Here is a 14209-nt window from a genome sequence, read left to right as displayed (position 1 = left end):
GGGGGTATGTCACAAGAAACATACAAATCCCATGTTGGACGCTTCATCTGTCTGTTAAGTCTGCTTCAAATACTGAGCAAAGACGCACAGAAGACTGACCAATTGGCAGTTAGGGGTAGGTAAGCTTTCTGTCATCGATGGCACCAGGGCCAGTCTGCTCTTGACATGAACAGGTTCTATGATAATTCAAATATGTAGTTGGATGCATCTTTTCTCACCCAAGCTTACTAGCCTGGAGTGCAATGTCGCACTAAACCTATGTGGATCAGCATATGTTTTCAGAGCCCTAATGCTGTGACTGTTCTTACTGAGTTTCTTTGCCAATCTACCTGTTTGACTTTTGAGAAGTACACTTAATCTCTCCCTGTCTCAGTTCTTATCTGTAAAATGGAGAACAAAATTATTTCTCTTTATAAGGCCCTGTCATCCCTTGCTATGTGTTTGTGCAACACCTAGCATAAGGGTTTAACAAAATTCTGAAAATGTACAGCATACAAATAAGTAGCAGCGATTGGTGACAGGAATCGCGTGCCTTAGGTGGGGGAAAAGGGTTGTGGAACTGGCTAGGCACTACATTACTGAGGGTGGCTTTGCTCTATCTTCTGCGGAGGAGTGCACTTTGATATCATCAAAGCCAAAAGAGTCTTTCAGGTTCCAATTCCTCTATGAAATAAGGATCCACCTCCCATGGGTAGAAATGGTTGCCTACTTTTTATTACAAAAAGAATATTCCAAAATGCCTAATCAAGAGATTGCAGCACAGTAGATGATAGCAGCACATTTATAATAGCAAATAAATATAGGATTGCCTGAATCTTCAAGGGGGTGAAATTGTAATGACCAATTTTTTCAGTTTTTTAGCTTTTTTCCACTTTAGCAATATTTTACAGAATTTTCCTCTGTTCTGAAGGGGGCAAAAGTGTATATGCAAGTATATCTATAACATATAAAAATGGTTTAGGATTTCATATGAAATTTTTCCATATACAGAAGAAAAACATTTTAGAGTGTTAGTATATGTATTTAATATTTCTCCAGCAGGATTCACAAACATTTGTTCTTATTCTAAACAGTTTTGGTTCGTTTATATTTGTGTCTTTTATTGATCATTGCTCAGCAACATTCACACACAGATGAGTTATTGGTATAGATGCATTATTGATAAATGACACACATTAATAGATAACATTCATCCCAGTGCAATGAGAAAGACAGTAGTTGCACATTGGTCTGTGCATAAAGGTGAATGCCATCCAGTATGAATGCTTGTATCCAAGTGTGAACAAGAATAGGTTTTCCATTCATTATTCTCTTCTAAGTTTTCCCCAATCATTTAGGGACAGAAGCAATGCATTGCAACTTAGGAGACCTGTTGCACACTATAAATAAAGTATAGGCAGTGGCCAACTTGCTAGCTTTAGCAAATGATAAAATTGTGTTTTTGTGCATCAATATTCAGCTATTATACTTTAAGCCAATGGCATCAGTATTACCCTCAGCAAATAAAATGACAACTTTATCTGAAAACGTATTAAAATTGGAAAATGGATATAGCGGGAGAATCTTTACCATAGAGTGTTGAGCAGGTACAGGAGAAAGAAGTCGCGTTTGTCAGTTTCCAAATTTGTAAAGATTTTGTATGCTTTTTTCCCCTTTTGGTATGCTTATTTTAGAGTTAATGACTAGGCAGGGTTTTTCAGAAGGGCTTTTAATCAGTGTACAAAGCTTGTTATAATTAGTGGAGGGAAAGTTGAATTAGCTGAGATCATAAATTGTAAAGTAGCAAAGTAGAAGAGTCATGAAGCTATAGAAATGAGCAAATTTAGAAGTATCATAGGTAGAGGAATTTGTACAAAATGCATGGAAAATTAAGTCTGAGATATATCCACTGGTACATTTTGCAAACAATTTTTGCATCTATTTTTTTTGTTGTTAAAATAGCCCTGTTTTGAATTTGGTTCCATGCGTTACTGAACCAAAAGAAAAGAGATCAGTTTCATATAAGCCAACTAGTGCATTTCACTACCTGAATTATTTATATAGAAAATGGTTCCTAAAGGAATGTAGCTTAACTTTTGGCAGTATATCTACAATATTTCCAATTCAGAGATACATGTTTAAATCTGGATTATGTTAAATGTCAGCTCTAAGAGATCTTTGACAGTGCATCCAGATTCAAATATCATCTTTTACAAGCTGAGGTTAAATAATTCTGCCCTATACTGCACTGAGGCAAACCATATTATTGAAGGATTATAGTTCACACACAGTGTTATTGGTAGTTAAGCCCTGGAGAAAAGATTCAGAAATATTATTGTGGAAAGGCTGAAATTGTATTTTGTTTGTATTTGGATGAGAGGACTAATCACAGATTTTTTTTTCAATTATTGTATTTAGACAAGAAGAAAGCAGAAACAGTGATTCATCACACAGAATGTTAAAATATTTGAATTCCAAGAAAGGAACAAAGATGGCTGTGAATACAGCTTTGTTTGCCTTTATTGTGGCAAACCTTTATCAATAATTCATTCTGGTTTCTGCACAGGTGGTCGACCAGATTGACACACTGACCTCTGACCTGCAGCTGGAGGATGAGATGACAGACAGTTCCAAAACTGACACGCTGAACAGTAGCTCAAGCAGCACAACAGCGTCCAGCTTGGAGAAGGTCAAGGTGCGTGCCAATGCAACGCTCATCAAGCCTCCGGCACATCCATCTGCTATCCTCACAGTACTGAGGAAGCCCAACCCACCACCACCTCCTCCACGATTGACTCCTGTAAAGTGTGAAGAACCTCACAGGCTGGTTCCCTCTGCCAACCCTGTAAAGACAAATGGGACCCTGCTTCGAAATGGAGGTTTACCGGGAGGCCCAAACAAAATCCCAAATGGGGATGTGTGTTGTATACCTAATAGTAACTTGGACAAAGTCCCACTGCAGCCTCTGACCCATAGACCTGATAAAGACAGGTGTCCTCAGACAGCAACACGGGAACGGGTACGATTTAATGAGAAAGTTCAGTACCATGGCTACTGCCCTGACTGTGACGTTCGGTATAACATTAAAAACAGGGAGGTCCACTTGCACAGTGAGCCTGCCCGTGTGCCAGGAAAGCTGCCGCACCAATGTCCTCCCCTCCCACCTCCCCCACCCCCTCTTCCTCCATTTCCTCTAGAAAATGGAGGCTTGGGAATAAGTCCTAGTAATAGCTTTCCTCCTCTCCGACCTGCGACTGTGCCTCCACAAACTGCACCAAAACCCCAGAAGACGATCTTGAGGAAATCAACCACTACAACAGTGTGATGTATGCCACTTGAGAAACTGTTTTTTCCTATATATAAGCATAAACAAATAGGTTATGAGCACTTTCTAATCAAGCAATAAAAAGCCCCAATATTACACCCTGTGTGCAGCGAAGTGGCATAAATTCACATGGTAAGTACAAATAAAGTTATTTGATATCACATATGCCCACCAAAGATTTTTTGTTGTTAAATACTCTAGTACAGCAAACAGGCTTCAGATCATGGATTGCAAAAAGCAATTACAGCTGAACATTTCTAACTGTGGTTTCAACACTGTTCAGAGTTCATCTTGAAAATGTTGTGTGTGTGTAGCAATTAGTGGTAAAGTTCACCATGCCTGTGTTAATAGAATAATTAGTATTATATGGCTTTGTAATAAGTGAAACTTTTGAAGTACATTTGCTAAAAATATAATGTATCATTAGGTGGAGCAAACTGCAGCTCCAGCTAAAAAATCCTGACTGAATCTTAACAAATATGTTCTTATATGCCCCAGGGATGCAGGTTGTAGCCAATTGGTCTACAGGCAAAAGGAATCAGAACTCATGGCAGTGGTGAGATCTTTTATTAGACCAACTAGATGTTTGCAAAAAAAGGTCTTTATTTGCCAGCTTTGGGGCACACACATCCTTCCTTAGGCATAGGAGAATGCACAAAATGAACTTTTCCTACCAGGAGATCTTACAACACCTTCAGCTTTCCTGTGAAATATGAATATCCATTTCCACATAGGAGAAATGTTACAGTCTTTGCATTCTCCTGTTCCCGAGAAATGGTGTGTGCACCCAAAAGCTTGCAAATAAACATTGTTTTTGCAAATATCTAGCTGGTCTAATAAAATATGTCATCTTTGCCATGAGTTCTGATTCCTATTTTATATGCCTGAGTGCTTGCATCAAGAGCATCATGTATGCTTTGTATATTATGATATAAATCATTAAACTTTCAGAAAGCTGTATCTTAGTTATGGAAATAAAGATGTAATTGGAAGATATGTTAGAATCACAGAATCCTAGAAAATTAGTGTTGGAAAGAACCTCAGGAGGTCATCTTGTTCAACCCACTGCTCAAAGCAGGACCATCCCCAACTAGATCATCCCAGCCAAGGCTTTGTCTACCCAATTCTTAAAAACTTCCAGGGATGAAGATTCCATAACTTCTCTGGGTAGCCTTTTCCAGTGCTTTACTAGCATCCTAGTGAGAGAGTTTGTTTCTATTCTCTAACCTAAGCTTCCCTTGCTGTAACTTGAAGATCATGTTGATATGATTGCATATTTACTTCTGACATTTTTGGCAAGAGAAGTCACTGCCCTATCACTTGTCCTCTGCTTGCAGTGCTCTGTCTGTAAAATGGGGATAGTACTTGGTAGTTCACACAGATGAAATTCAAGTCTTCATACAGTTCTTCACGCAAATCTTCCTTTGAGGACAATAGCAATTTTGCCTCAGTCTTCAGGCATGGCTGGTTAATGCTGGTAAAGGGCTTTGAAGATGAAAAGCTCTGTGCTATTACTAAGAATTAACATGCAAAACAAGAGATTTCTCTTTATCACATTTTGGTGGTGAACCCAATTAATATTCTTACTAGTTAGAAAACTATCATTTTAATTGTATTTTAGAAAGAGCATTTATTATTCATAGAAGTAGGAATGTTGGTATCTAGCACAGATCCATCCCTCCAAAATTAAGTTTGAAAATGACACAAACAGCAGAATATAGGTAGATGGGTCAGAACAATCTATTTAGATTTGAACTAGAATGCAAAGCAGAGTTAAGCTTTTTACCTTTGAAAGAGTTTGGCCAGGTATTTGTGGAGTTTTATTAACCAATATGGAAATAAAAGATATTCCTTTAAGTTTGCACGTAGCAGTAGAAATTCAGCTGAAGTAAGCCTTGTAGTTACTCCACTAGATTTACATTACTGTATCTTTGAAGAATTTGATTTGACCAAAATAACAAAACCAGCAACAAGCATAATATCCAGGCAACATAATCACTCTTTCTGTAGCAAATTACTAAGCCCTGCTGAATTTTATACAGTGAGCAAGGCTGCATATGGTACAAATATGCCTTTGGGACTTAGCCTCATACTGCATTGTCCTGTTTGGTACATCCAATAATCATAATGCAAGGTAATTGTTAGCTATTGTACACTTCCAAGTGTTTTTTGTTGCTGTTCGATCCCATCTCTTGCTTTTACCAGTGGAATTATTTTGGTTGAAATAGGAACAAGGAACTTTTTCCTATAAAAAAGTCAAAAGTACTGGAAAACCTTCCATGAAGTTCCATTTACCCTTGTGACTTTAAACACAGTCAAGATGTTAATGACATGTATATATCCACACTCAAACAATGCAACTGCATAGTTGTTTCCATTAAAAAAGGAAAGCTTTATCTTGGGATACTGACTTCAGCATAAATTACAATATATGCTTACTGCTATAATTTAACTCAATTAGAAAACATGTTTTTTTAATAGCACATATTGTATGGAAGGGGTTATAGTCATGTATCTCGTGTTTGTTTTAATATGTCTAGTTCAGTTTTGTCTTAGCTCTCTCTTTTCTTTTCCAATTTTTTTAACCTTCTGATTCCTTTCACTGTGTTCACTGTGTTAACATATAACCCAGGGTGACTAGATGTTACAGCTCTCCCTTTGTGATCTAATTTCACAGAGGATACGAGTTTTCTTTCTCAACAGCTTCAGCAACTTGGCTCTCAAGTTGCAGCTGCAGAATCTTAGCTCAAGTGGTAGCACCTCCTGCTCTTAGTTCCGGAAGTCCCTTACTTAATCTTTAGTATGATGGCAGAAGTCCAATTGTATGACTTACCTCTTGGATGTTGTTTTGTAGCTACTGATTCTTATAACTCATAACCTCTCTTTTATGAGTTCAACAGAGAGAGGGAGACTGGTCACATGCACTAACCTGTTTGTTATATACCTTTCTCTAAATTTAATTTTTAGTACACCTTAGCTCCAGTTCTTAAATTTCTGTTTGAAATACTGTAGGTTTTTTTTTTCTCTTCTTGTATTCTTTCATCTCTTTTGGTCTTTTAAAGATATTTGTCTTTCCCTATGAAGCCTTTTTAGATAACATTTATCTGTATTCTAGTATAGACCCAACCATGATGATATCTCTCAGTACTGGTACCTTGATCCTGCTATGTCTGTTCTTTATCTGTTTCCTTATCTGCTCCCTGGAAACTGAAGCTTCTGCTCTACTAAACTGGCTTCCAGCAGCCTCAGCTCCTATATCCCTTCAAAATAGTACATTCGAGCAGGCGTGTGACAAAAAATTATCTAACTCTTTAAACAAGCTCCCTTATGTGAAGAGGTGGGCACCCTTTAGTTTTCCCTCCTAACCACGTAGAATGAAATGAGAGTTTTACTAGTGACTTGAGTGGAGCCATAATATTGCCTTCCATAACTCATTTTTTTTCTCTAGGGGGTATAAGTCAATTGGAATCCAAAGTAAATAAAGTTTAACTTTTCAGAAGGTTCTATCAGATGATTAACTTTCCTACAGAACAGGCACAAATTTATTAGCAATTGATTTTGTCCAAGAGAACTCAGGACTGGAACAGCATAGTAAACAAAAATTATTTTCTATTATTACCTATTAAAAAAGATAAATACAATAAATATACATGGTAGTGTAACACGATACAGTTTTGTGGTTTGTACATTGTTTTCCAAACATGACTAGAGGTCTTGTTACACCTTACACTGTGAGCCTCACAAATGTTGATTAGTTTTGGTGCTAGCTCAAGTTTGGAGCAGTTGCATTTTAGACCATCAGGAGCCTGGAGGACTCAAAGGTAAGAATCTGATTCCAGGCTTCTCCCACACTCTCTGTCCCCCAGGACTCTTCATGTTCTCCCTGCCCTCCTCTACTTGTGACTGCCTGTGCTGTTTGTCCCAGGTGAGCAGGCAGGGAAGGGTTAACCTGCCTGCCCAGCTCCTGCTGTTTCTCTGGGCTGAGCCTGGGACAGAGGGTGCAGGCAGCCAGAACTATGCAGGGGAGGGAGAGGGGGTATGTGGAGGAAGCAGTGATCAGGGATGTGGAGTACTGGGGAGGGTGGGGAGCAGTGGGTCTCATCTGATCCATCAGGGGAGGATGGGGTTGGGAAGTTTACACTAAGGTGTATCCTACAGTAGTTACACCTTAGTGTAACTTGAACTGGGTAACATGGATCAGAAATAATCCTGCTCTGGAGTGGCATAACTTTGCATTGCGTAACGGCTTCTTAAAACTAATTTCAGGTGTTAATGTGTGGACAGTTCAAGTGTTGCAGGCTCCAGGGGGTACCCAAAATTATCGTGTATCAAGGGCTTCAGATGTTATCTGAAGCATGTTAGGTTTCATGCTTAGCTTTAAAGCTTTTAGCTTTAGTATTTACTGTCAATCACAGGAAAAATAGGCTCAACTGGCAAAATTTCCTATTGCATTATTCAAACTTCTTAAAATGAAAGAGCTAGTTATCAGTTCTGGCACTCACCTTTTCACTGGGAAATCTTAATTATATTTATCTTTCATCTTGCCAACTGGAGGGCTTTTCAGGTTACAGTTTTAAAATGTGTATCCTAAGCAATTCTTGTCTTGATTTCAGTGTCAATAATTTTAGATGTTACTGCAGCTAGGTTTTTAATATTTACATGTGGGCCAATATTTAGTTTCTGCCCAGATGTGGTTACCAGTATAAGGTGAAGCAGCTAAGTAGAGATTTAGGATTGTGTTCTCCACATATTATATGTACCTTAACCTAGTTCTTCTCCCAAGAATAATCTCAGATACTAGGTACACAGGTTTCCTTTCCCTGGGTTCTGTCCCAGGACACTACAGGAACTGGTGGATGCCCTCAGATTTTCTAAGTAATCCTATTTTATATAAGTATCCCTTTTCCTTCTCCCCTTTCTTCCTCTGCCTCCATGATGTCAAAAAACAAACCAATCCAGTTTTAAAGCCAGGATAATCATCTCACTCCTTGTATGACTTAACTCAATATATGAGCTCAAGTGAATTAAGTCATCAAGCCTTCCAAGAGGTACCAGACTGATTCCTTCCTATAGAAAGGAAATGCTTTTTGCTCAATAATATTTGGGAGTTTTGTAGGCAGCAAGTCACCATAGAGACTAACAATGAAGATGCTGCTTTTCTGCAGTCAGTCACCAGTGACTGGGGTGAGACAGTCCTCATGAAACTAGGAATGGGGAAAACCTTCACTGGTCCCTCCACCCCCCCACCCCCAGCCCGGGGGGATCTAGGGAAGGAATACAGTGAAGATACTGTATTTCAGCTATAAAGTATGCCAAGCAGCAGTGAGCCAAACAGAACTATAATCCATCTGAGTACCAGCAAGTCCACGCATTAGTTTGGCCTGGAGAGAGGGACTGAAGAGAAGATGCAGCAATGATGCACTTTTTTGAGGTTGAGGGAGATTTATGAGGCTGTATTTGCACTTTCCCGTTATTCTGCGTTAGTCACTGCAGGCTAAGATTGAGGATTCTGTTAATCTTCTCCATAGCTTGTTAAGTATTCTTTTATGCTACTGCATTTGCACTAATTTGGCAACAAAGCAGTCATTATGTAGAGTAAGTACTGGCACTGTGTATCACAGACATAGTTAAAAATATTGTTAGTTGTCTTGAATTCTGTGGCAAGATTGTAACTAAAATACCGTTTGACTATGGGTATGTACTAGTATTACATTTGGATTGACTTAACCAAGGTTAGGTTTATTTAAATGATCAGTGGTGCAAGCATTCATAGGGATTAAATTGCCCTAAAAATGGTCTGCCCTATATAAAACTAGTTTATCTTGGAGGTGAATGAACTTTAGATCAGCCTGGGCTAACCCAATCTAAAATGGGTTAACCCAGCCTAAGGAATACCTGCACACATTCACAGCACAGCCCTGGGGCTGGGAAAGCCCAGCCTCTCATTCAGCTACCCCACTGGTACTTGCCAGCCCCCTCTACCATACCTGCCAGTATCCCTCAACCCATCAGCACCTTTCCCCTCCTCCTCCTTCTTTTCCCCACCAACGTACCTCCAGCTGGGCAAATTCCTGCATGCAGGAGAACCAAACTGAAGTTTAGGTCAGGCACATATGTGAGTGGGGTTGTTGAAATGCTTGTTTGCAACATTGGTCTGCATTAATGCTTCTTTGCACCATTGGTCTCCATTAATTCACTTTCCCTAATGCTGGGATGTGATGTTCCTTTGAGCCAGAAATAAAGTTTTGGAGTGTGATGGGTATCATTTTTTTTTCTGGAATATTTGCTAATCCAGTCTTTCTTTAATGGATCAAAGCTGCATATAATACTTAGTAAGAATATTATAGATGTAGGACTTTATAATGAATGTTTTTCTTGTCTTTCTTCCTACAGTGAGTTTTATTTTTACTGGCATAACATTTTTACAGTATCAACAGACAAAATAAAGTTTAAATGAAAATAAGTAAACCTGCAAAACATTGGAAGTAGATAACTTAAAGCTTTATAATATTGCCCAGAAACTTTAAATTAAAATGTTATAAGGAACAATACAATGTTATATGCAGCAAGAAACATTTCTTAAATTCAGACCACAGCTATTGTGAAGCATCTTTAAAGCACTTGGGAAGTAATCTGTTTTATATCATCCTTAAGAGCTCATAGCAAATCACCCATAACTAGATAGTTTCAAAGACAGATCATTACCAAAATATAACATTTTTTGAAATTATATTTAATATACTTTGAGCTTCTGCTGCAAGATCTTTTTAAGTATACTAATAATGAAAGGACCTAATATTACACACAACTTCAGTAACCATGGTTATTGCCATTTCAGACTATTATTTAGTTTTTACCCCTTCTTGATACTTTTAAGTCTACATTGTGCAGTGGTGGCACTGATCTCACAATCTAAGATGATCATTCCCACAGGTCAAGTAAAGGTTTGTAAATGAATTTGTTGATGGCTAAGAAGGCTAAGTTGGACCCTAGATTTCTTGGTCTTGTTTCATTCCCTTCCATTTCTGTCATTTTTCTACCTCCAAGGCAAAACTTTTCCTCAAAATAAAATGCATCTTCTCTCGCAAGGTGTTGCCACATAGCCCTGTCCTGGGCTAGTTTTTCCCAGTTTGTGGTATAAATGCCACACTTAGCATTTGCCTTGAGGATGTCCCAGAAGCATTTGCTCTGGCTCCCATGTGTCCTTTGTCCTTGGCTGAGTTGGGAGTATAGCAGGTGTTTTGGTAAACGTACATAAGATGCATGCACAGAGTGCACTGTCCACCACAATTGATGTTGAGTAATCAACACTTTCACACTGGTGGTGTTAATATTGGTGAGGACACTGACATTTGTGTGATGATCCTCCCACTTTATGCCAAGGATCTTCTAGAGGTAGTGCTGGTAATGGCATTCCAGGCTTTTCAGGTGGTCCCTTTAGGTCCTCTCAAAACGTGACAGCCATGGAAAAGAGTTGGGATTATGACAGCCTTATATAGTAGGAGCTTTGTTCAAGTCTTGATTTGATTGTTGAACACTTGATGATTCAGTGGCATTTGTGTGATGGTCCTATCCATCAATGAGGATCTTTGCTGGGGGAATTGATCAGTTCAGAGCAGGCTGGTGAAGCACCTTTGTTTTTCTGATGTTAAGGCTTAGTCCCAGGCACTGGTATGCTTGAGAGAAGCAGGTAAGGGCCATTTGTAGGTCTTTCTCCATATATGTAATGGCAGCACAATCATCAGAGTACTGAAGTTCCAAGACTGAGGCCAAAATAACTTTGGTTTTGGCATGGAGGTAGGGGAGATTGAAAATGTACCTGTCCATCCTCTACTCAGTGCTGTTGCTATGTGACAAAGAGTCATGGATGAGCATCTTGATGACCATAAGAAAGATGGAAAACAAAACTGATGCAGTTACACAGCCCTGCTTCATGGGCAACTGGTGCCACCTTAGTTGGGGGGGGGGCACAGGCACCCCCTGCGATCAGACCTGCCACCTTGGGGGCGGGGGTCCCCTGCGAGCAATCTCGTGATGATTGATTGCTGCAGCCGCTTCTGGGAGTAAGTGCTGGCCAATCACTGCAGCCACTCCCAGAAGTGGCTACAGTCACCCCCAGAAGTGGCTGCAGCAATTGTAGCAGTCAGCCAGCGCTTGCAGGGGGGCATCATCACTCTTGCCTGCCCCCCTGCTCATCGCCTAAGTGGCAAGTGTGCCCAGTCAGGGAGTGCACCAGCGCTCTCAGGGAATGCATGTGCACCCTTGTGTACCACCTATGCATTGCCAGTGCCCTGCTTGATGCCAGTTCAAATGGCAAAGGGCTCCATAGCAGAGCCACTGCATAGGATGGAGGCAGGCATTTGGTCATGAAGCAGTCTTAGGATAGTGATAGATTTCCCTGGGCAGCCAAACTTTGAAAAGATCTTCCATGGTTAACAGAGTTGAAGGCTTTGGTCAAATCAAAAAAGGCCATATATAGTTCCTGGTGGTATTCTTGGCATTTTTCCTGGATCTGCCAGGCTGAAAAAATCATATCCATGATGCCTGTTGATGGTCTGAAGCCACAATGAGACTTGGGAAGGATTTCCTCAGCAAGAAGGAGCAGTGAGTTCAGCAGAATTTGAGCAAGGATCTTCCCAGTGATGGAAAAGAGGGCGATATGTTGATAGTTTCCACAGTTTGACTTATCTCCCTTGTAAAAAATGGTGATAATATTGGCATGCCTTAGGTCAGCAGGAATTTCATCAGTGTTCTAGATTTTGAGAAACAGTGTGTGGAAATTGTTGGTCACAGTTTTCCCACCAGTGTTGAAGACCTGAGCTGGTATTCCATCAGGGTCAGATGCTTTATTGTTCTGCATCTGTCTTATCACCTGACAGACTTCTTCAGAGGTTGGACTAGCAAGTGCTTCCTTTACTGGATGCTGTGGGATGGATTCAATGATTTCATCAGCCATGAGCTTTTGGTAGTGCTCCTTCTAGTGGTTTTTGATGGACTCATCTTTGAGGAGTGGACTGCCATCCTCAGATCCACAACAGCTTAGTCCACGCACATCCTTGATTGCACTGAAGACGCTTTACATGTTATGATTGTCAACAAATCATTGGATTTCTTTTGTCTTCTCTTCCCACCACTTGTTTTTGGTTTCTCAAAACTTCCTCTGGGCTTCCACTTTAAGCCATCAAAAAGTTCCAAGCTTCTGACTGAATGTAGGATGGTTTTGCAAGTCACAGAAATTGGTTATCTTCCAATTGAGAAGGGCTTTGATCTAAGTGGTGTTTTCATCAAACCAGCCTTGATGGTGTTGGGTAATAAATCCAATTGATTTCATGCAAGTTTCATCGATGATCTCTAGAGCTTGCAGTTTTCTTCAATATAATAATTTCCAATTCTAAGATTGGTGAGTTTCTTTCTGAGATATGTTTAGAGGCCCTTGTGCTGCCCTTGTGCACTCCTTCCCAGTGGTGCCCCCTCCACATGTTAGTCCTGGCCAACTGTTGCATTGAAATCTCCAAGAAGGATGATCCTATCCTCTTTTGGGATGATTGTCAGGTTTGCATCAAGGACAGCATAAAACTGTTCTTTCTGTTCTTCCTCAGCATTGAGTATTGGGGCGTATGCACTGATGAAGGTAGCAAACATTGTTGGTCAGTTGGAGATGGAGAGTTATAAGGTGCTCGTTAATGCCAACATGCAGTTCAGTTATTAGTCTGACAATCTGGTTCTTAACAGCAAAACCAACACCATGTATTCACCTGTTGTTTGCAGGTTTCTCTTTCCAGAAGAATATATAGCCAGCCCCCTCCTCCCTCAGATCACCTTTGTCTGCATATTTGGTCTCACTGACAGCAGTGTATCACAAGAAATCTTGGGTGACAATAGCTGTTATATGTTGAGGTCTGTCACTTTTCAGAGTGACTAGTAGGGTTCATACATTCCAGGGTGCAAAAGAGAGTTTTGTGTTTTGACAATAATTCAAGTGATCCAGTCGGGTGGGACAGCCTTTGCTTGGGGCACCTTTTCTAGCCTCCTTCCCATGTAGGGGAGCAAAGGGGATCCTAAAAAGGACTGTTCAGTCACAATCCCAGCTGCCTAATCACTCTTCTGTCCCTTTCCAAGGATGAAGCGACCTCCCTCCAACTACTGCCTGTGTGTGGATCCGTGACTAGGGACTCCTGGCAATCACTTCATCCATCCATGATGCCACTTGTCTGTCACCTCAGGACTTTGTAGAGGCTATGGGCATTGGTTCTCCAGTGGGAGAAGCCTGCACATGTGCTTTACATGAGGAGGCTGTTGAACATTGCAATCGCATGGATCTTGCTGGAGGGGAAACCTGTGTCCAGTGGCAAGGAGATCTAAGATGACTAGGGTTAATCTTTCACTGCAGCCTTCATCCACCTTCACAGCCATTGAGAAATGTGCTTTCTTTATCTGCCTGCTCCATTGTTGAGGTTTTTGTTATGTTGGAATGCTTTTCATCTGATACCTCACATTTGACCTTAGCACTATAGGTGATCCTACCAGGACTACAAGGCTCCTGACAGTGTTGCTGTTAAGGTCATTGGTGTACGCAAGCCTCTTCACCCTGTCGAGGTGGCAGTCTATAGAGAAGAATCTACATTGTAAGATTGTTTTAAATGTCCAAATTCAGACCTCAAACAGAGAAAGGATGGAAAAGAAAGCTTTGATGTTTTCCATTCACTTAGTGAAGTTCTCTGAAAGAAGTTTTGAAATGTAGGGAAAAAAAGTGTAGATTGCTTCTTTGTCATACTGTTGTTCATTAGGATACAGCTGGCATGGGGAGATTTTCTGAAACAAAACCTGGAAATGAAATTGTGTTGTGCCATTAACTGTTAAGACATTATGGGGAGAACTGGCAAAAGAAATCACAGTTGTTCCTCC

At 40.2% G+C, this 14209-nt stretch overlaps 1 protein-coding gene across 2 annotated transcripts in view; it reads left to right on the top strand.

Moving 5' to 3' along the window:
- PRR16 (proline rich 16) overlaps positions 1-14209 on the top strand; it is a 287865-nt gene that overhangs the window by 175260 nt on the left and 98396 nt on the right. For both annotated transcript variants that reach the window (XM_019555343.1, XM_019555344.1), the window contains exon 2: positions 2546-3436. In XM_019555343.1, the coding sequence (XP_019410888.1) occupies positions 2546-3304 (759 nt within the window). In that variant the 3' untranslated portion in view covers positions 3305-3436. The remainder of the gene's footprint in view (positions 1-2545; positions 3437-14209) is intronic.

The sequence above is a fragment of the Crocodylus porosus genome, unplaced genomic scaffold (assembly GCF_001723895.1).
Source record: "Crocodylus porosus isolate Cpor-Errol unplaced genomic scaffold, CroPor_comp1, whole genome shotgun sequence".
Taxonomy (NCBI): domain Eukaryota; kingdom Metazoa; phylum Chordata; order Crocodylia; family Crocodylidae; genus Crocodylus; species Crocodylus porosus.
Note: the sequence above shows the minus strand (reverse complement) of the source record. Positions and strands in the feature narration are given on the sequence as shown.